The sequence below is a fragment of the Ahaetulla prasina genome, chromosome 1 (genome assembly GCF_028640845.1).
Source record: "Ahaetulla prasina isolate Xishuangbanna chromosome 1, ASM2864084v1, whole genome shotgun sequence".
NCBI lineage: Eukaryota > Metazoa > Chordata > Lepidosauria > Squamata > Colubridae > Ahaetulla > Ahaetulla prasina.
In genome coordinates, this window is record NC_080539.1 from 223,633,875 (window position 1) to 223,656,698 (window position 22,824).

At 35.8% G+C, this 22,824-nt stretch overlaps 1 protein-coding gene across 2 annotated transcripts in view; it reads right to left on the minus strand.

Moving 5' to 3' along the window:
• The window catches only part of PSMD14 (proteasome 26S subunit, non-ATPase 14), a 56,590-nt gene that overhangs the window by 18,361 nt on the left and 15,405 nt on the right, over positions 1-22,824 (minus strand). For both annotated transcript variants that reach the window (XM_058191699.1, XM_058191707.1), the window contains 4 exons: positions 14,074-14,145; positions 12,986-13,105; positions 12,043-12,113; positions 11,010-11,160 (listed from right to left, as the gene is read on the minus strand). In XM_058191699.1, coding sequence (XP_058047682.1) covers positions 11,010-11,160; positions 12,043-12,113; positions 12,986-13,105; positions 14,074-14,145 — 414 coding nt within the window. The remainder of the gene's footprint in view (positions 1-11,009; positions 11,161-12,042; positions 12,114-12,985; positions 13,106-14,073; positions 14,146-22,824) is intronic.

The window sequence follows — 22,824 nt, forward strand, 5'->3', positions numbered from 1 at the left end:
AGTCCTCGATTTACAACAGTTCGCTTAGAGACCAAAGTTACAACGGCACTGGGCCTCTGGTGGCTCACCAGGCTAAGTCTGTCTGTTATTAACACAGCTGCTTGCAATTACTGCAAGTTCAAGTCCCACCAGGCCCAAGGTTGACTCAGCCTTCCATCCTTTATAAGGTAGGTAAAATGAGGACCCAGATTGTTGTGGGCAATAAAAGTTGACTTTGTATATAAATATACAAATAGGATGAAGACTATTGCTAACATAGTGTAAGCCGCCCTGAGTCTTCGGAGAAGGGCGGGATATAAATTAAAAAAACAAAACAAAATCTGAAAAAAATGAGTTATGACCATTTTTCACACTTATGACCGTTTCAGCATCCCCCTGGTCACATGGTTTACATTCAGCTGCTTGACAACTGACTCACATTTATGATCGCTGCAGTGTCTCGGGGTCATGTGATCCCCTTTTGTAACCTTCTGACAAGCAAAGTCAATAGGGAAGGCAGATTAACAACTGTTTTACTTTATGTATTTATTTATTTATTAGATTTTTATACCGCCCTTCTCCTGAAGGATTCAGGGTGGTTCACAGCCAAACTAAAACAGTAGATAATATACATAATAAAAACAATTATTAAAAATCTTATTAAATATCAGGCCAGATTAAAACTATTTAAAACCATAAAAACCCTAAATAATTTATATCAAAATATTAAAACTGCTAAAAATTTCTATGCCAGTCCTGCACGAATAAATGAATAGGTCTTCAACTCGCGGCGAAAGGTCCGAAGGTCCGGAAGTTGACGAAGTCCTGGGGGAAGTTCTTTCCAGAGGGTGGGAGCCCCCACAGAGAAGGCCCTTCCCCTGGGGGCCGCCAGCCGACATTGCTTGGCGGACGGCACCCTGAGGAGTCCCTCTCTGTGAGAGCGCACAGGTCGGTGGGAGGCAAACAGTAGGCGGTCCCGTAAGTAACCCGGTCCTAAGCCATGGAGCGCTTTGAAGGTAGTAACCAAAACCTTGAAGTGCACCCGGAAGACCACAGGTAGCCAGTGCAGTCTGCGCAGGAGTGGTGTTACATGGGAGCCATGACCGGCTCCCTCTATCAGCCGTGCAGCTGCATTCTGAACTAACTGGAGCCTCCGGGTGCTCTTCAAGGAGAGCCCCATGTAGAGAGCGTTGCAGTAATCCAAGTGAGAGGTAACAAGAGCATGAGTGATCGTGCATAGGGCATCCCGGTCAAAGAAGGGGCGCAACTGGCGAATCAGGCGGACCTGATAAAAAGCTCTCCTGGAGACGGTCGTCAAGTGATCTTCAAAAGACAACCGCCCATCCAGGAGGATGCCCAAGTTGTGCACCCTTTCCATCGGGGCCAATGACTCGCCCCCAACAGTCAGTCGCGGCTGCAGCTGACTGTACCGGGGTGCCGGCATCCACAGCCACTCCGTCTTGGAGGGATTGAGCCTGAGCCTGTTTCTCCCCATCCAGACCCGTACGGCTTCCAGACATCGGGACAGCACTTCGGCCGCTTCGTTGGGGTGGCCTGGGGTGGACAAGTACAGCTGCGGTGATTCATTTAACAATTGTGGCAAGGAAGGCAAAATTGAGGCAAAATTCACTTAACAAATGTCTCAGCAACAGAATTTTTGGACTCAATTGTAATCGTAAGTTAAGGACTACCTGTATAAGTTACCTGCACTTTTTGCTCACAATTCTAAATTTGTCCACTGTGTTACTATATAATGAGGGGGTGAACTAGCATCAGATTCTCTGTCAGTTTTTAAAAATGGGCAACCCACTGATTTTGATGAGAATATTTGTAGGATTGTTGTGCTTGGTTGTTTTCTTGTAGATGGTTCATTACCCAAACTAGGTAACATAATCTAGGGAGTACAGTTTGCTCTCATTTTATATTCTAATGCAAGACTGTTAAAACTTGCGGCTCATGGGGTGGATGCGTCAGACGCTGTCCACATCCATTTTAGCGAGGGGAACATTTTTTTGATACGTCACATGACACCGTTGTAACGGCACAAGTTTGACACCCCTGTTCTAGTGGCTTGCCCTGTCAGTGTTGTTGGGAGTGGTCTTGGTGGTTCTTTGGTTGGGATATTTACTGTTAGCTTGTTCAACAGTTGCTTGATTGGGATATTGTTTGCTTCTTGATTGTTGCTCTAACATTAATCTTGGTGTTAATCCCTGCTCATCTGGATGTTGATTGCTGGTGAAGGGGTGTTCTGGTCTTTGGTTTGTTGATTGTCTCTTCTGAATGGTATCTCGATGTTGTTTATGTCTACATGACACTAATGGTTGATTTGTCAGAGTGCCTGGCTTCCAGGAAAACTCTCCCATTTTTGGACTTGGCTTGGTCTAGGATGGCCATAGTTTCCCAGCTGAAACTATGGTCAAATCTGTCCATGTGTTATGAAATTAAGAAGTTTTCGTCGTATCTTCTGATTTCTAGTTTATGTTCATGGGTGCACTCTGCTAAGTCTTCTGCCTGTTTGTCCTATGTAGTGGCTATTACTTGTACCATATGTTGTAGAAGATTCCTGGTTTTTTTTCTGGGGCTGTTGGGTCTTTTGATTTCCTTAGGATGTTTTGGACAAGTTTAGTTGGTCTGTATGCTATGCTGTGCTTATAATAGTCTGTTGATGGATTTTGAGATGTTTTTAAATGTATAGCAGTGTTATCTTTTCATAGTTGTGCTGGTTGTGCTATATTGTGTTGAGTGATCAGGAAACATTTTGATGAAAGTGTGTGGATATCCATTTTGTTGAAAGATATTGCATAGATGATCTACTGTATTTCCTTTTTATGATGTTCAGAGTTGTTGCAGTGTGTTTATGTTAGCCTAAATAATGTTCTTCACAGCTTCTCTTGTGGGAGGTTGGATTGTCACTTTGGTAGTGGAGCACTTGGTGGGTGTGGGTGGTTTTCAATAAACCTGTGTTGCCATTGCTATCTCTGCTGATAAGGATATTCAGAAAGGATAGCATGTTGTTTTCTTCTTCCCCTATGAATGTTATACCTTTGAAGATGATGTTAATGGTTGCAGTGTGTTCTAGTTGGTCCTTTTTTTATTATTATTGCAAAGGTGTCATCTACATATTGGATCCATGTTTTGAGCTGTATGCATGGGAATGCTATCAATTCCAGGCATTGCATTATGGTCTCTGCTATGAGTCTTGAAAGCAGTTATCCCATGGGTGTCCCTTTGTTTTGTTAATATATTTGTCCATCAAACTGAAGGTAAGTGGTTAGGCAGTGGTTGATAAGATCCTTGATTCTGGGCATTTCTGTCTTGGTGTATTTGATTATTAGGTCAAGTGTGCTGTGGACAGCTTTCATGGACTATTTGGTTATTATTATTATTATTTAATGCATGGCATATCATACATAGACTAGCAATATATATTAATATTTCACCTAGATTAGTAAAACACAATGAAATAAAAATGTTAAAAGGATCTATGTTCAAATACCAATGTCTAGGCCATCTAACCAAGGAAGCACATCATCATTTATTATTTTTAAAAAACAGATGCTGGACCAGTATATGCCATTAGCTTATAACCAGTCATGCTGGGACCTACAGTTTGACATGGGATCCTGCAGTCACACTGAGGGGAGAATACTATGCCACATTCATACAGTGAGTCCTGGCAGATGCCATGTAAAGTACAAATCCTATTCAGGAAGAGGGGGTCAAATTATTCTCCAAAGCACCAGAGGACAAGAAATAATAGTTGGAAACTGATCAGAGAGAAGCAACCTGGAATTAAGGAGAAACTTCCTAACAGTAAGGACAATTAACCAGTAGAACAGCTTGCCTTCAGAAATTGTGGGCACTCCCATCACTGGAGGTTTTTAAGAAGAGACTGGACAGTCATTTGTCTGAGTTTTGTCGTTCTGAAGGTCTTCAATAGCTTTAAAATGGTTAATAGACAATTTCTGAAAGTGAGTAGAAAGTGAGGTTTGCAAATGAAGTGTCCTTTAAAAGGCTTTGCTAGATTGTGAGCAAGAGGGATGATCTCGTTATCTCTCAGTGCTCAAACCGGTGCAAAACTGATATCCTGTGGTCTCCTTGCAAGCAGCAACCCTCTGGAGCATGTATGGGTGATCTCCCATTTTCACCTTATCCAGAGATGTTCCATGGAGCCAGTCTACTCACTGGTTCCTTGGTCTTGCTTCAGTTGTCAGTTCCACCTTCATGGAGATGTCTTCAATTTGCCGTACCTACCCCGGAGATCCCTACAATCAACCACATTGAGGAAGATGGAATCCAATTCCTATTCCTTTCTTTTTCCAGAAAAACAGGAACAGCTTTTTCATTTTTATAACCCAATATTTGCTACTATCATCATAAAAAAAGAAACCCAAAGCACACACTTTGATGCCCCAAGCACAGAAAGAATTGAAAAGATCCGGAAAGATAGTATTATTGGAAAGAAAAGAAAGTACAGATAAAGGTTAAAAGAGTACTTTCAAATTAGTTATTGTCCCAAATACTTTGAGATTGAGAAAAAGAAGGCACCTAGTTGAAAATATAACAATCCCAAATACATGCCCACTTCTATAACTTCCCTTCCGAAACCAAACTCAATTTCAATGTACCATCTTAATTTATACTTCCATTTCTTCAAAGCCTGAATTTATACAAGATTCTTGGCAGAGTTGATTTCTTGAGTGTGGTTTGTAGAAATATCAGAGCAGATAGCACACTTTGGTATGTCTTTGCTTCTACCCAAGCCACATTGGATCATCTGGTCTCTTGATGTTTCTGTAGCTTCAGTTTTTCTTAAGACTTAATTTTTTGTGCTTCTGATGATTTGCCTTCATTGGCTACTCCACTTTTGTATGGTCTCCCATCCAAAACTAGCTCTTCGCTAATTAGTTGTGTACATCTAGCACTTAACTGGTTCTAGATCTGGAGAGTTCTTTGGCCTGCCTGTAAGCCAACTGAGAGTGTAATATCTTCCCAGTGTCTGAAAATGACAAGTTTTTGGACTTCAGTATTTAGGTGAGAGGTTTGCATATAACAGTGGTTGCAAACCCCTCACCTACAATATTCCTATATATGTAACATACTTTGTTAATTAAATTTCAGCCAAATGTACCTTACTTCCACTAAACCAATGTGTCTCTAAAATATAGAGGAAGAATCCTTAAAATACTTACAATAGAAACATTCACGTGAAAGGAGGAGCTGAAATATCCCCATCTTTATAAAATGTTGGTTACATGAGCAATCCTATTATGTATTATGAGTAACTTTCAAAAATGGTTCAGCTTGAGTTCTATGCATAGATCTCGAGTTCTATTTAGAGACTATGTTCTCTACAGTTCTGTTTAGAGCCATGATGGGCAGCAATAGCTAAAGAATCCTTCATCAATATTTCTTACTCTCAAATCAATTAACTAATATTAGTCTATTCTCTCCTACCCCTTTTGTCATTCATACAACCTCTGGCAGTTCTTTCCAGCCATCCAACCTTTGAGAAACCAGTGATTCTCAATGTTAGTATACTGTCTGCCATCTACAGTTTGTTCCACTTTATTCCCAGAGCCAGCTAATTTCTTTTTCCTAGCTTGCATAACTGTCAGTCCCACAAGTAGACTACACTAAGAGAAACCATGTAGGCATAAAGCTACTTTTATTTTTTTTAAAAGCTGCAGCAACAGAATCTTGCAACTCTGAATGTGCTTCCTCTCCCTTCTTTATTTTCATTTAAAAAAGAGAGGCTGTCTAAGGCATTTTTGAAAATCTCTTTGTTTGTATGAGCTAAAGCTTAATTTATGTAATTACTACACAATCTTTAACCTGTTCAGAAATATTTCCTTACTAAACTGAGAAACAGAAAGACCATGGTCGGGCAAAAAGGCAGTGGGAGTAGGAGTGACATCTGTCTTCCTGCCAGCTTCCCCCTAGACTTTCCTTGTAGGAAGTTTATAGGGAGCATTGAAATGATCATGTGACTGCTGCTGACCATTGCAGCACTGAAACAGCCACAACTTTGCCAAATTTCAATCCCACGGGTGCCATGGATCCCACATTTTGGATGCATTCTGTAAGGTAGCCCATTTATGGTATATTTATTCAAAAATTGTTGCCCTGATGCACTATTTCACCCAGCTGAAGGTTACAAATAACCAAACCAACAGGAAAGTTTTAGACATGTATAGATTGCCAGGTTAGGAGACTTTTAGTTGTATATACATTGCCTTTATAACAGATTTTCCCTCTTTCCTTCAAGGCATTTTTAATATTTTCTACAATGGCTTTCTCTATTTTTTCTAAACTGGGCTTTTTTTTCTTGCTGCTTCATGTTTGGAGAGTCCTGCTGAACAATGTTCAAAAATTCAGAAGTTGGGTTTGTTTTTTTTTAATGTTAAGCATGTTTGTAGACTGTGACAAGTTTTCTCCTGATGTAATTTTTGTTGAATTAGTAGCTGAATCAGTAGCTCTAGGTTCAGCCGTAGTACTTTTAAATGTAAATTGCTTCACAGTTTAATATTTATATTTGTTATTCTGCAGTGAATGCTTCCTATTTTAAAATATTTTAATCTTGAAATAATTGCCTTATTTGGGGAAATGCTCAAAATTTAACAGATCTGAAAAGACTACTTTTTTAAAAAACCTACAGTGCTGATTCTCTGAACTTTGTGCATTGCAATGATCAAGTACAGTGGTACCTCGGTACTTGTTAATTGGTTCCAGGAGGCACAACGAGTACCAAAAATGACGAGTAACAAACAAATCTGTTTTGGCTGGAAAGGGTCATGAGGCCGCCGACACAAACCAATTCTAGCTTGCACCTTGCGTACCAAACAAGTGAGTACTGGGACAATATTTTCACATCATAATATGTTGAGTACCAAGTCTGACAAGTTTCAAAGCAGTCAAGTACCAAGTTACCACTCTAATTGATTCTTTCAGATTTGTAATGAAAGAAAGAACAACCCCAAATATGTGACTGAATGGCTTGGAATGAATTTACATAGCTTTAGGTAAGTTATTTCTACTTGTATTTCCAGTAGCATTTATAGGGTGCCTAGTAGGGAACAGGAGAGAGATTGCAAAAAGTACAGTCTTGTTTGTTTTTTTAAAGCATTTATATGGCTTCACAACTTGTATGACTCTGGGCAGCATACGAAAGAAAAAGAAAGAAAATCCAACAATGTAGAACAATGCAGAACATTAAAATCAAATAGAAATAAATATTTCCTTGTGTGTCCAATCACACTTGGCCAATAAAATTCTATTCTATTCTAAATGGCAAACATGGCTAAATCTATGATTACTAAAAATGAGGATTCCACTAATTCTGATTCAAAAGGACTTTTGCTAGATCAGAATTCTAGGCTACCCATTTTAAACTGTACTAATTAGGGTGTATTAAAAGCTGACCTGTATTAAAGCTAGTTTCAATATCACAATTTGGCTTTGAACAATTTCTCTAATACACGGGATCTTTAGCACACAAGTAGATGCAAATAATGATACAATTGGCTATCTAAATAAAATTTCAGAAAATCAGTGGCTAGCATCCATAATCACATCTATAGACCCAGAATTAGCCAAACATACAAACTTAGATATATCAGATACACTGGTGACAAGAGGATGCAAATTTGGATATGTGATGATTTGGCCATAATAGTACAAAAAACCCCCACATAGAAGTGACAGTCTCCTGTCCAAAAATCTTAAGATCTAGGAAAAATTGCTCACTTATTGGAAGCTTACACCCAGCACTAGCGAAACAGTAACTATGTGCTTCCACCTTAACAACAAACCAGCATATGAAGCCCCTAAGTTCTGCTTCAACAATTTACTACCCTATAACAGTCATCCAAAGTACCTTGGAGCAACATTGGACCAGACTCTCACCTATAAGATATAACTAGAGAATATGGTGGACATATAGGAACAACATACTTCAAAAATTATGTAGAACTAAATGGGGGGCTTCAGCTGCCACTCTCAGGTCATCAGCACTAGGGCTGATCTACTCCGCAATAGAATACTGTGCCCCTGTATGACTTTACAGCTGTCATGCTAATAAACTAGATGCCAAACTCAACAACACCATGAGGATTACAAGTGGATGTATTAAAACCACACTGATAATCTGATTTCCTGTTCTGAGCCGTATAGCATTGCCAGCTTTATAAAGGCAAGATGCACTTGTGAGAGAATACAGAAAATTATAAACAATTCCTACCTACCATGCTGACCGTCCTCATTTATTAGCCAGAAAACTTAAATCCAGAAAGCCCACAACATTTGCCCAACAACTTTAATATTGATTCCTAATGAGTTGCTGAATGCCCAAACGTATAAATTACACCACAAAAAAAGATTAGAATAGAATAGAATAGAGCTGGAAGGGACCTTGGAGGTCTTCTAGTCCAGCCCCCTGCTCAAGCAGGAGACCCTATACAAAAAGTCATCAAATGCAAGCATGTTCTTGATACCAGTTAATAAGGTACCTAGAACATGACAGAAAACATTGGAAACGTTAAAGGAGATCTTTGAAGAATGGAGTCAAAAATTAGTAACTATAATGTCAACACTGTCAATAATGATGTCTGTTTCTATGGATATACAATGTCTAAAATATGTTATGAAGAATGACAGGTGTGGAACAAAAACCGGAAGTAGAATTACAAATGACATGCCAGGATAATGATTTGGAAAAGGACACTTTACTGGATATACAAAAGAAACTGGCTAAAGTTTAAGAACCAAAAAGAAAATGTTTAACCAAGAGAAGGGCCAGGAAAATGTTTTCTACTGTTATAAAAATGACTTTTAAAGTCTGGAAGAAATTTGTGCAATGGGATAAATAAGAATTGAAGAGAAATCAAATCCTACAATATTTGAATTAAATATTAAGATTGTTAGAAGTAAAAGAAGGAATATAAAGTTGGCTTATTTGATCTAAGTTAAATAAGACATGCTCTGCCAAATCTTTGTGAACTTTTTGCTGATATCAGGATTGAAAAGTTGATATTTTATGGATTTGCTTATAAATAAAGGATTAGGTAAGGAATGAAGGCACCATGTACAGGAAGGCTATTTGGTAACGTTGAAACTAAATAGGTTACTAAAGCACTCTTTGCAGGATAGGTAGAAACACACACCAGCATTTTCACTGCAACATTTTGGTCCACTTTCTGAAGTTTCTAGTAAATATAAAACTACACAACAATAATGTAGACTAAATGCAATACCATCAGGTCTGAGGCCTTGTCAGAAACAGAATTGGTATAACAAGGTAGGTTAGGCAAAAATACTCTATATTTCAGCTGCTACCTAATATTCAGGTGCACAAATAAACTGGACAATATTCTCAAGTATTAATCTGATTCATCAGGAATGGAGATAACTCTATGAAAACTTGTAAAATTCATTCTCTGAACTATAAGCACATCTCTCTTATTAAGTTCAATTTTAGAAAATGTAGATATTAACTTTTTAAGAATTCCAGAGAAATACAAAAGCTTGCCCAATCAACTATAATTGTATCCAATCAACTATAGAAGTGTCTAATGAGATAGGATTATATTAGACAGATTTATCAAGAAAAGTTAGTGAATTACAAAAAATGCCTGGGAATACAGAATATAAAAACATCCACAATGCCCAAATCCTCACCGTAATTGTCAACCTTTATATGAATCAATAGGTCATCTGTAATAATACAAAAGCATTGTTTTGCATCATAGGGGAAATTTTGAAGCTGAGAAGTAATTTCTTTGTCTTAGATTTTTTTCTCCTTTCCTAATATTGCAATCTGAAATGCTAAGCACAATTTTGTATTTTACAATTACATATTTAAGTCACCTTATTTGAGGTTTTTTGTTGGGGAGAGGGATTGCTAACTGGACACGCATATAGAAATATACTGACATTTAGAAAGAAAATTAACAGTTAACTTGGCCATATGTTGCTATTATTATAATACTCATACAAGTGATCATTTCATTCTATCAAGAAAGTGGCAACATTTATAGTTGGTTAACCAGCTTACGATCACAGATCCATTAACACAAAAACTTAAATACTTAAAATATTTATAACATTGCACAAATGTCATACATATTAATTGAATGACTATTCTGTAATACAATAGGAAAGCATGCTGAAACAAAACACCTCAGCAGTATTTTAAAGCAGTAACCACCTAGCCAATTTCTCTATGTTCTGTAGTTTTTCTAATCCACTCTCCCTGTGGCTGAGCAAAATCGAATTGCCTCTCACATTTGCAGACAGCTCTGTGAAGGTGATAATAGAGCTGCTCCCTGCTGTCATGAGGCAGGAAATAGGAAAATGGCATATGGGGCTAGAAAGAAATAAAAAAAGAATCAAACAAGAACAAAAGAGATTTCAACAAAGGACAAACTATAACCCAATATGCTTTGCAAGTTAATCTCTTTTCATAAGGATTCTGCATAATCATTCATCTGCAAACTTGCCCTAAAATGTGAATGGTTGCAAAGTTGTTAGGGAAATTTTTATTTTGGAGAATATGCAAAAAGTACTCTATTCCATCTCAAGAATGAAGAACATTATGTATCTCTAGAGAAGGATTTAATCTATCTTGACCTGCTATTTCATTTTGAAAAGACTGAAGGTCTTACCAACCTAAATTGTATTTATAGTCTTGACCCTAAGATACAAATTGTATTGGATTTAATAGAAATGCCTACTATGTAGGAAAGTTTTTTTTTAGTTTCTTTTTAATTAACCAATAAAGACCAAAGAGTTCTTCAAGAACAAAAGTACAGAAAATAATTAAAGGAAGTGAAAATTTTCTATATACCTCAAACTAAGTATATTTAATTTAATCAAAAAAAGAGGAAAGATAATTCTCATATTTTTATCTGAAGAGATGATTGAAATAACGTATTTTCCAAAATTTTCCATGTAAAAGAATCCATAATACAAGATGTGATTTAAAAAAACATTAAAAGAGACATTTCCCCCCATTGATATAAGCTAGCACATACCTTTCCTTTTACACTCTGAATGGGATCCACTACTACTGCCACAGCTCTTTCTGAAAGGGCTTCAAAGCTCTGTTGAGTATTGATGTCCACACCAGACAACCAACAGCCAAAACCAGGATGACTGTGATACCAGCCAACAACCATCTCAGGCCTGGAAAAAAGGAGGCATTGGGAAGTTCAATTATTTGCAGCAGGACATATGAAAGGCAACAGTATAGAAGCATAAGAAAATACTAAGGTAAAAGAAAGCGCCAGGAGAAACATTTATATTGATGCTCACATTATAATAAAAGCATGGAAATGTGGTGAAGAAGTGCTAGCATTAAGGGAGGTGTAGTAACAAGTGTAGATCAGGCTCTCAGTTTTTCATCCTGTTGCCACACCTCCCATCCAATTTGTATCCTTTCCACATTTTTGGAAATCTCTGAACACACTAGAGCCAAGTTGGCTTTTCACCGCAGAATATCTATTTCAAGCATGGATGATAGGATCAAACGACATCAAAAGATTAAATATCAATTAAGCAGAAGTAGAGATTTCCTCAAAAAGCAATTTGCACTGTTCTCTTTGGTGGTCAAGACTTTTGTTAACATTAATTCTTATAAGCTTTTATATCAGTATAAAAATTTCAGCACAAAGATGGCACCTGTTGAGACATCCCAAATGAAGTCCTGATTTTTTTAAAAATATTTTGAATTGTTTTTTTCCAAATAATATTTGTTGGATATACAGAGCAATGGTTGAAAACTTGGAAAAGGGTGGTTAGTTGTCCCTTTTTTATTGTGTTAATATAGAAATTTAACCTTATTGAATATTGTAATTGCTCCATACATGAAGAAAAACAGTGATGGGAATCTGAAAACAGCTGGCTGTTGACAATATATTAAATCCATTATTAAATGTAAGCAATCTATCATATAAACCGCCCAGAAGGAACAAGGTTATATTTAAACTAGTAAATGATAGGACAGGAAATCAAGAGGACTTGGTTGTTATTATAACATATTTTATAGTCAATAAAGACAATCCTAACCTTCCAGTCTGTTTTAACATATCCAACATTTTGGCTTGAAACACAGGATCAACTGCCTCCACACTGACTCCCTGCATTTGGAAGCAGATTAACAAAGGCAATTTTAGGTACACGTAAACTTTCATGATCAATTCAGGACATAATAATATGATCTACTAACAAAGAGAGATGTTAAAATCACAAAAATATTTATTTTAACAAATACATTTAATTCATTTGTATTCACTGCTCTCTTTTAGGAGTGCACAGCAATTTAAGCCTAGAAGATTCTATGAAGTAAGCTATGAGTGTTTTGTCTAAGATTCCTTACTTCATCCCCTGCCATGTATCCAGTCTAATCATGCTTTGAGCACAATTCAAAAAGTAAATCACCACTATTTACGGCACTTAGCCAGTAGCTTTCAGATCAAAATCCAGCTTTTCAATTAATATCCCAAGTATATAAAAATAGAGATACATTTTAGAAGAAAAGAATGAGCTTGAAGAGGAGTCAAAAATGGACTTAGTCTAGAATTCCTACATGAGCACCAAGAGGACAAAGTCTGACACCACCCCTGTTGAATGCCATTCAACCTTATCTAGTCTCAACCGGGTACAAACCATCAATTTGAGAAGATCCTGTGTAAAGGCTTGAGCAATAAAACAATTAATTGAAATCTTCAAGTATGGACCTGGTTGTTTGCACCTGACAGATTGAACCTTTCATATTGTTTACCATAGACTTTAATGCTTCATACAACTGACAATATCTAGTTACAAAAACATAGCTATTCATGACTGGAAAAGATATATAGAACATAGAGAATCGCATTATTTATAAGCTTCGCTATATGTACTGCATGTATGAATATTTTCTTCAAAAAATTAAGCATGTTGGGGAAGAACATTTTTGAGGTACAATTATAACAGTGTTATAGCACATGTGCTAACTGAAAGAACTCACCGTTCCTGACTGTGGCATAGCAAACACATCAATCACTCTGACAGTGTAGTCATCAACAAATTCTCCAAGCATTAGTCCCATAACTTCCATGGGAACACCAGCTCGACCATGCTTCAACATCTGGAAAGATCAGAATTCTACTGAATAATATTTAAGGAACAGGTGCTTGATTCTCTGGTGATTTTTAAATTTCTTTTCTATTATATATTCACATCTTTAAGAGCTATAAGGCCAAAAGCATCTTTCTTTGAAAATACTGTAGTATCACTTGTCTTACACAAAAATTCATAGCAAGCTATTATTGGAGAAATCAAGTTTCCGATAGCAAAAGACAATGGGCTGGCAAGAGAATAGCTTTTCTTTTCTTTGATCAGTGTGACAGTTATTGCCCTGGTTTGAGAACAACAGACTATCACAATCAATGCCCTGCTAGCTTCTCATTTAGGGTCCTGCAATATATGCCATATAGTGGGGCTTATAAAGACAATTATACAAATTTATAATTTGTATAAAATTATAAAAATTATTTTATAATTTTATACAAATTTTACTTTGTATCCTATATTGTACCATATATAAAAACCATGAATAATTTGAATAAGTCACATTTAGAGGTTGTGTGTAAAGCAACTATAGGCATGGAACAGACAGCTCCCCAAAGTAATAAAATTAAAGCTACTTACCAGTATACCATCAGCCACTTAAAATATACAGTGGAGAAAAAAATGCAGGACAAAGAACCCATAAAAAGTTCAATGAGAACTGAACATACTCATTAAATGCTAAGTGTTGAGCCATTTTTACTGGCCAGGAGGAAAAACTGAACGGAAGTAAGAATATGACAAATGATTGTATCTGAAAGGTAACGTTATCTAGATGTTGCTTGACCACATCACTCTTAGCATCCTTTGCCATTGCTGTGAGCTGTACTTTTGCAACACCCGGAGAGCTTCTGATTTCCCATTCCCCATACCTTATTTTTAAATACCCCTGAAAATGTAACTTTTGATATAAGACACAGCAGAAACATCCTGCTTATAATATATTCAGTGCTTTACACAATACTTAAAACACACACAAATATTTACCTTTAGAAGTGCAAGCGAAGAAATGTAAACTTGCTCAGCTGTATCAACTGCAGGTGCATCCGTTGGAGGACCCTAGATAAAGAAACAACACGCTATAATATACACAACTCTTATTTTATAAATAAAATGAGCTTCATCTAAAAAGACACTGCAGGAATATTCTTATATTCTTCCCTGCATATATGAAAACAAGCTTAGTAAGACACTGAACTATGAATTAGAAGACCTAATTCAAACTCTGCATCTGTTATAAACTCCTGTTTTTCAGCAGGAGCTACAAAGTCACTAGTTGGCTTCATACACTGCAATACCCCAGTGCCATGGTTTGATGAATAAGCATAATGGTTATTTCTATATATTAAGCCAAAACCTTAATGTCACATTGTATCCTAGCACAAAACGTGAACCCTATGACTGTGAGCATTGGCCTGCACCTATGAAGATTACACAGATCCTTCTTCCATTCATACAATGCCGATTATTATGTATATATATCTCAATTCCAGTCAAATCTATTTGGTTGTGCATTATTTATCTAGCCAGAATAATAATAATAAATTATACATACTGTTCTTTCTCCCTCACCCTCTCCTTCTCACATACACACAATCTCCAATTAACTACATGTTTCTTACAGTGGTGTGAATATAAATGCTGCTAGGCTAGCATGATTAACTGGCACCAACACAAACACAATTTCCCTTTGCTTCATCAGTTTTTAGTTAAAGAGAACTTGGAAAAAGGCTACAGGAGCATTTTGCAGATCCATTGGTGCAGTGAGAGAAAAAATGGACCTCCAATCCCTAGGCAGAAAAGCTGTGAACAAAATACTCTGCTCTTTGCTTTATGAGTAGCTAATAAAAAATTAGCACAATTGTCCCAGGTGTGAATGACAACCAAGGCCAAAATTATGTATTGTTCAAGTGCAGAATACCATCTACAGCACTGCAAAATTTAAATTATGCAATTCTTATGAATAATGACGTAGTACAAAATAATCTTTTAATTGTGGTTTGTGACCAAGGATAACTTCACAGAACCCACCACCACCAATATATGCTAATGATCAAGCATGCAATAAGCATTTCTAGTTAACACGTCATTAGTTTGCTTCATTATATTTTAAATTATTTAAACTATTTAAATATAATGAAGATGTACTTAGCCCTAGAATATCAATATGTGAATTTTCAAAGATGAAGTGGGTAGCTACAGGAGATTCACAGAATTCAGCCCACAATTCAGAAATCATCCTTTTAATTCCTGCAAATGACCTCACTCTAAATACTACAAATGAGAGTGCAGTTCATGGCAACAGCTGTACCATGAAACAGAAGTTTCATGATAGCCATTATGAAAATAATTAATAGGAAGCACGGGTAACTATTAAGAATGTTTTATAAGGAAGGACTATATTAGAAAACATATAATTTAGTGGCAGAAACAAAATTTCAGCAATTTTGATCTCTCCACATTACTGCTCAGCACTCTGGAATACTCAGTTCTACTTCCTACTTTTATACACAATCATTTTCAATTAATTTTTGAAAAAAAGCAGTATTACTGTTAAATAATTTGGATTTATCACACAATTGGTCCTTATATTACTATTTAAAATAATACTAAGAACAGAATGTAACTTTTAATATTTCACTCTGCTAATATCAGTTTTTGAACTATTATGTTATTTTGTGTATTTGCTTAGAGAAGATCTTTTTCTCTACGGGTTTTTAAATATTAGTGCTTTGCCCTCACTGATGTCAACAAAGTTTCTTAATTTAACCACAAGTTAGTATACAACTATATCCTATTCCCTCTTCTATCTTCCAAAATTTCCTAAACAAATTTCCCTAATGTGCTCTATACCATATACTGTATTCAACTAGTTGATTTAAAATCTTATGATTATATTATATCATAATATAATAATATTATGATTAACAAGGAAAAACTAGATAGTTTCATTTGATATAAGCCAACAGCCTTTTGGTCAACAGGACTTCTCATTCTACTTATAGTGCTTAATCTTGAGGGTTCCTCAATAGTTAGAATAGATTTGGTGTTCAGGATATTAATAATGACAAATTAATCAATTCCATTGCATGTTGTCATTCCACTGGTATATGTTTCTCAAATACAATTGAGAGTCAATTCTTTTATCCTAGGCTTGCTATTTTTAACTAGCCTTATATGTGCCAATTCAGCTATAGAGCCTATTTACATATTCATTTGAAAATATAGTGTTTTGTATAAGAGTGCATAATTGCTACCGCTATCATACACTTTTTCTGAATATTATTATGGTATTTCAGAATAAATACTTTCAGAGAAATGACACAAATATGATTCATTATGGTACTGTTTTGAAGCAAAATTCTGGATATCTATTTAAACAAAACTATTTAAAATCTTCAGTTATGTAAATTATTTAGTTACCATCCTAAGTACAAAAGAAAATAATTTTTACTTTTGTAATATTTACTTCAGTAATTTACAGCAAATTATTTTTAAGAGATTAGAAGAAATACAGAGATACTGATCCACCAAATTACAATCAAGAACGATGGCCAGAAAATGACTGTCTGTAAATAGCAAGGCGCATTGGGCACCCTTAGTTCCACCAGAATGATGGAACTACATTCTTCTGTACCTATGTACCTAAATTACACTCTTCTGTACCTATGTATAAGCTCACAGACATGCAAGATGGCATATCTGTACACCACAAACTGTAGAAGATTCTTGTTTTCTCCCCTACCTTCCCTTCCCATTTACCACTGGGTAACATTAATGAAGATGCACAGCGCCTGTATATTAAATTGTTAAGATTATACATCAAACCACATCTGCCTGTCATTTTCCATTCCAACCAGTGATCTACAAAGGTGATGAAAAGTAAATATACTTTTCGCTGATATACCAGATGCATGAGAATCCCCAGAGAATCAATGTGCTAACATCATCACCAAAGACTAAAACCGAAGCAATTTGGTCGTTTACTTACAACTAAAGTAAGACACAAAAATAAAATAACACAACTTTATGGCTTTTAAAAGTTCTTTTGTATCCAGTGCATACAAAAACAAGTGAGGGAAATCATTCCTGATTATACTTTTTAAGAAAAGAAACAGATGCTTCTTTCTGACTAAACTGTCTACCAAGTGTTAGACAGTGAACTGACCTGCCTGCAGGGCAATCGCATCAGCTGTAAGCTGCATCAATCATTTCTTTTAGCCATTCCTTATTAGCTAATGCAGAATTTAAGGTAGTTTTTTACAATTAAAAAAACATTTTTGCATTTTAAAATACATATACAATGTTTCTAAAACTCTAATAGAAGAAAGATCAAGACAATCAATCCAGCGAGGTTTAAAATGAGGCATTACTTTTCTTCATGAGCATTCGAATATAATCCAACTATAAAAGCTGTGACTTTTCCTTGGGCAGCCCTTGTTGACTAAGTGTTAAAAAAGGCATTTGCCATTCTAACAGCATAAAACTAACGCCTTAAAGTGTTATCTACTCAGGCCTTTTAGCAAATTTGTTAACACTTTTAGGTATATTACTCCACCTTTCTCTTAGTGTGAACTGGTATCAATTATTTAGCCAGTTTTATTATGTTATTAGAATACCTGCTGATTTATCATGAATCAAAGTGTCATTTTAGAGCACTGCCCTTTACGTCACCATACATTTCTTTAAATGTAAATGATGGAAAATAAATAAAGTCACAGCTACAGAATCACAGACCTAAAAAAAATCACTTAAACTCCTACTGAATAATCTTCCCCATTTAATCGTGCTACATTAAAAAAAAGTTTTTAAATGTGGAAAAAGTGGTCCACTTCTTAAAAATGTTGTTATAAAGGATATTTCTGTAATGAAATTAGATAGCTAGATCCAATATTATTTCCATCCATTCTTTAGTTAAAACCCCTTTAAAATATAAACATAACAAAACAGACATAAGCAAATGTACAACTATCCAACACTGTCATGTTTATTCTTACCCAATAAAATAAAAATAGGAACCTTTTAATACTTAATTTTGTGAGTATTAAACAACTAGTGTGAAAAACAAGATGCATGTAAACTACTTCTACTGCCTCTGCCTCAATGACTAGCTGAGACAACCTGTTATAGGAGGTGTTAATTGGCAATAGGAGTGCAAGTCAGAAGCATGTTCCCCATCGTCCTAACCCAGCAAGGCTAGGTCATTAAAGTGGAAATGAATTCTTTCATGCTGACTTAACTCTTGGAGTACAGATTTTCAGCTGTTACACCTACAGACAATTGAGAGTGTGTGCTACTTCAGATGGCACAAAAAGAGGCATTTTCCTCTTAAAAATAATTGTATTATGTATACGGTTTATTATGCACTATATACCAGAAGTAATCTGTGAATGATCTAATGGTTAAGGCACACATATGGAGACCTACAAGTAATCAAGGGTACAAGTATTCTGAAATGCACAACAGTCTGCAGACTTACAATAGAAGTCTGGGACAAATGATTTTCTTTAACAAAGGAAACGGTAACATGTTACTGCAATTGTGCCTAATTGTATCAGAAGTTGCAAAGTTGAGATGTTAGGCCCAATTGACAATAAGTCTTAGGAATGGAACAGCACAGAAATAGAATGAAGTAAATAACTAAGTTTATATTTTTACTAACAATTGAGCCACCTAAGAATAATTTGAGTAACATGAATATATGGAGTAGAACACAACATCTAAATACCACTATTTTGACAGCTTTTGTGTGAAGTAGTAGTTGTAGGCCAAATTAAGAGGCTTAAGACTTCTGCTCCACTGTAAGGTTCATCAAGCAACGTTCAACCAGTTATATAGCCTTTTCCATGACTCTTGATCTGTAGAACTGGATCGTGTACACTGGTCCTTCTCCTTTAGTTCCGTGTATACCTGGATTCATTCTCTGGGTGTTGCCTTACTGTAAGCAGGTCACATTTGAATCAAAGGTCTCACAGTGTAAATTTGAAAGAAAGTAGAATTTCTGCACAGGATCCCAGGGTGCAAGGAACATGCATAGAACTCCCATTCAGCCTTGTTCAGCTCAACAAGTAAAAGATCTGGGACTGAAGCCTGTGTATACTGATGATACGGCGTGCATGCTCAATAAGTGAAACTCATCTATTACATACTTTTAGATCTCATGAGCTTTAGGTTAAACATCACAGGTGGTTAAGGAAATGAGTGATTGACAGATCTGCCCTGAAATCAGAGTGATCTTTTCAATTAGGCCATTGTTGCAATTTCTTGAGGTGTGGAAAGATTTTGGATAAAGGAGAAATATTTTTGTTTTATAATTCACTCCATTTCTACTCCCAGATTCTCATGTTAAGCAGTGACTCTATTTTAATTGGTATACAGGTAGTCCTGAACTTAAGATGGGTAACTTAGCAATTGCTTAAAGTTATGACAGACCTATGAAAAAGTTACTCAGGACTCAATGTTCTGACAACATCCATCCTCCTTACCTGACCAAATTTTGGTTGTTCGGCAATTGGCCCTCATTTATGGCTATTCGCTGTGTCCTGCAATCACATGGCTGCAATTTACAATTTTTTTGCCAGAAACCAATGTTTACTTTAGTTTTCTGGCAAAAAGTGCTCCGTAGTGAACTGTGGGCTGCCTTATTGACTGTTGTGTTTACTTAATGACCTTATTTTATGATTCACTCCATTTCCACTTCCAGATTCTCGTGTTGAACACTGACTCTATTTTTAATCAGTGTACAGGTAGTCCTTGACTTATAACCGATCGCTTAGCAATCCCTTAACATTATGACAGACTTCAGACTCAAATTTCTGACAAACCCCATCCCCCACCCACATCATCTGGCTACATTTTGGGTATTCAGCAACCAGCCCTCAATGAGGGCCATTTGTTGTGTCTTGCAATCACTGCAATTTACAATGATTTTGCAGGACACCAGTCTTTACTTTCAGTTTTCCAACGAAAAAAATGTTCCATAGCAAACAGCAGGCTTGCTTAATGACCTTTGTATTTGCTTAATGATCATTCAAAAAAAAAAAAAAAGGTCATAAAACTGGGCAGTTATGTGATAGGCCGCTTAATGACCATCACAAATTATGACCAAAATTGTAGACTCAGTGCTGCACTTTACGAAAGGTATTATAAAAGTGCGTTAACCCTTTATACTTCCATCTTAATCAGCAACAATGAACTCCAGTGCAGCCATAACAGATATCATAATTTGCTAAAACATCTGTTCTTTTTGCACAAAACATTTTTAATTGTGCCCATTACAAACTTGTTAGCAGTTTTTCATTGCAGGGACTACTACTGTTGCAAATTTTATCAGTTTGTCTCAGTCATATTTAAAATTAGCATGGATTAAAAATCATTTTTATCAACCTGTGTGACATTTTGCACATATCACCTTCCCATCACCCTGCTTGCCAATTTCATTCTAGACTGCTAAAAAGCAAAGGCGATATAAACAGTTCTGTTCCTTCCATATTAGGGTATAGATTAATAAAGATCATTTTACATTTCTGTTCCTGGCAATGATCCAGAATATCTATGTCCAGACCAATCCAGAATACATTGGACTACCTCTTGAACTTTAAATTGGGCCCACAGATTATATTAGATGATATCTGCACTCTACTAAGTAACAAACCATAAAAGAGTCTACTTTATGAAATGTAGTGAGAAACTGTGTAGTTGATTAAATAAGGTTACAGGAGTCCATAAGTACTTGTGAAAGAAATTAGGATGGAAGAAGCGAAAACAATACAGGAACAATATATATATATATTTAATAATAAGGTACTGTAAGATTTCCTTCTTAGGTACAATAGAAATTATTTTCCATCCATGAGGTTATTAGAGCATTAAAAACCGAACAGCTACAGACATTTACAATGCTTTAAAAGAGTATCAAGAGAAAGGATGTGGAATATTGATTATATCTGTGTTTTGGATTTTATGACTTAAAATAATCTAAATAATAATACTCTATATAAACTATTTGAGAGCAAATGCATGACCAAGAGAGCAACAGTCAAAGAGGGAAGAGTCAATGTTTAAGAAGTGGAAATGCAAACAGGCTGATATGGTGACTCTCTTCTGAGCAAAGCCACATTGAAAGCTATATTTTTTGGAAAGGAAAAAAAGGCTTCAAGTAGTTGTCTATGCCTCATTGTTGGATCATTTCAATATTTATAAAGATTTCTATTATTTTTATTTCAGGGGGGAAACTTTAAAAACATTTAAATTCAGTTATACTACTGAAGAAGTTAAATACAATAGTAAAACACTTAAGGATAGGGATTCAGTCTACATTTGTCAAGCAGAAGGCATTCTTTTCTATCTTCAAAGGAGGATTTGTAATGTGTAGGATAGCCCAATATGCTTAGCCCAATACATAGGAAGAAATGTGTAAGCTAGAAGCAAGTTTCCTTCTTTTTTCCTTTTTGGGAACAAGACTGAACTTCTACTCACAGCTTCATGTTTTCAAAATTTACTTAAAGAGCAGAACAGGAAAGGGCAGTCTGAGCATAATAAGACCAATATAAAAAGTCCCCTCATCTTGCATTTATATTTTTTTCAAGAAACTATTTAGGAAAAGATGTGGACCAATATTCTTTAACATATGTTTTTATTCTATCTTTTAAATCTGACTGATCATATTTATAAAAGATTACAACTTTAGAGATGTCACTACAGTTAAATAAAAATACAAAATGTATCTGTAGACAGATAAATGGCAAAGTAAAAGATATTACAGTAATTCCTAATACATCAGACTGTTGAAGTATCAAACTTCATAAAGCTTTCAAAGGAGAGGCCTAAGGCAGTATCTGAAAGTAACTTACTATATTGATCTTGAAAGATTAAAATAAACAGTCCTTACATTTAGTCCTTTTAAAAGGCATCACTATTACATAATCCAAAATGAAATTAGATTACAGGGTTAAGATCTACATGTATTACACCAGCAGTAGATTCAACAAGATTTTTAGATCAGTGGCAGGTCTTTTAAGTGCTACAGGTTTTATCAATTCTACAGCATCAAGCAGTGCAGCACTTGAAACCTTTCAAAGTGACAGTTTTCAAGTGCCATGTACAATGCCCTAATCTGGAAGTGTCCCAACCAACCCATCTGATCAACAATTTCACAGATGGAAGCACTTGATGGTTAATTGGCAAGCCGATTATTCAAACAAAATAGCTATTTGCAATTCTTGCTTCTTTATTTCCAGTAGAAGTGCTAACACGGCTAAGAGACAGGTCACCCCTCCTCCATGCTCATTTTTAAAATAAAAGATCTACCTTTCTAGCTATTCCCCCTGGGTACCATTTAAAGCACTGAACTGAAGTTGCACTAAGCAAATATGACAAGATATAGTGTTCTGTAACGAAGGACAGACTTTTTAGCGTTTCGGTTACTCTTTTTGAGGGCTGTATACAGTGTTACTCTGGGTTATTTACCCACCCACGTCATCATGTCACCAGCTGTCAGTGCTATTGTGCACTCGAAATGACATTTTAAAATTCAGAAGGGGAAATGCAGCAAGAACACTTAATTTAAATTTACCAGATAACATGGGTAAATTCTGAACCATTGCTGAGAACATTGCAATTGTATAGCTATGTCCTATCTCTCACATGCTTTGTGTACATTAGGGATACCAGCAAATGTAAGAACAAGAGAATGGTTCTAATGCTGCTCATTATAAAGGTTATGAAGAAGTATGTATA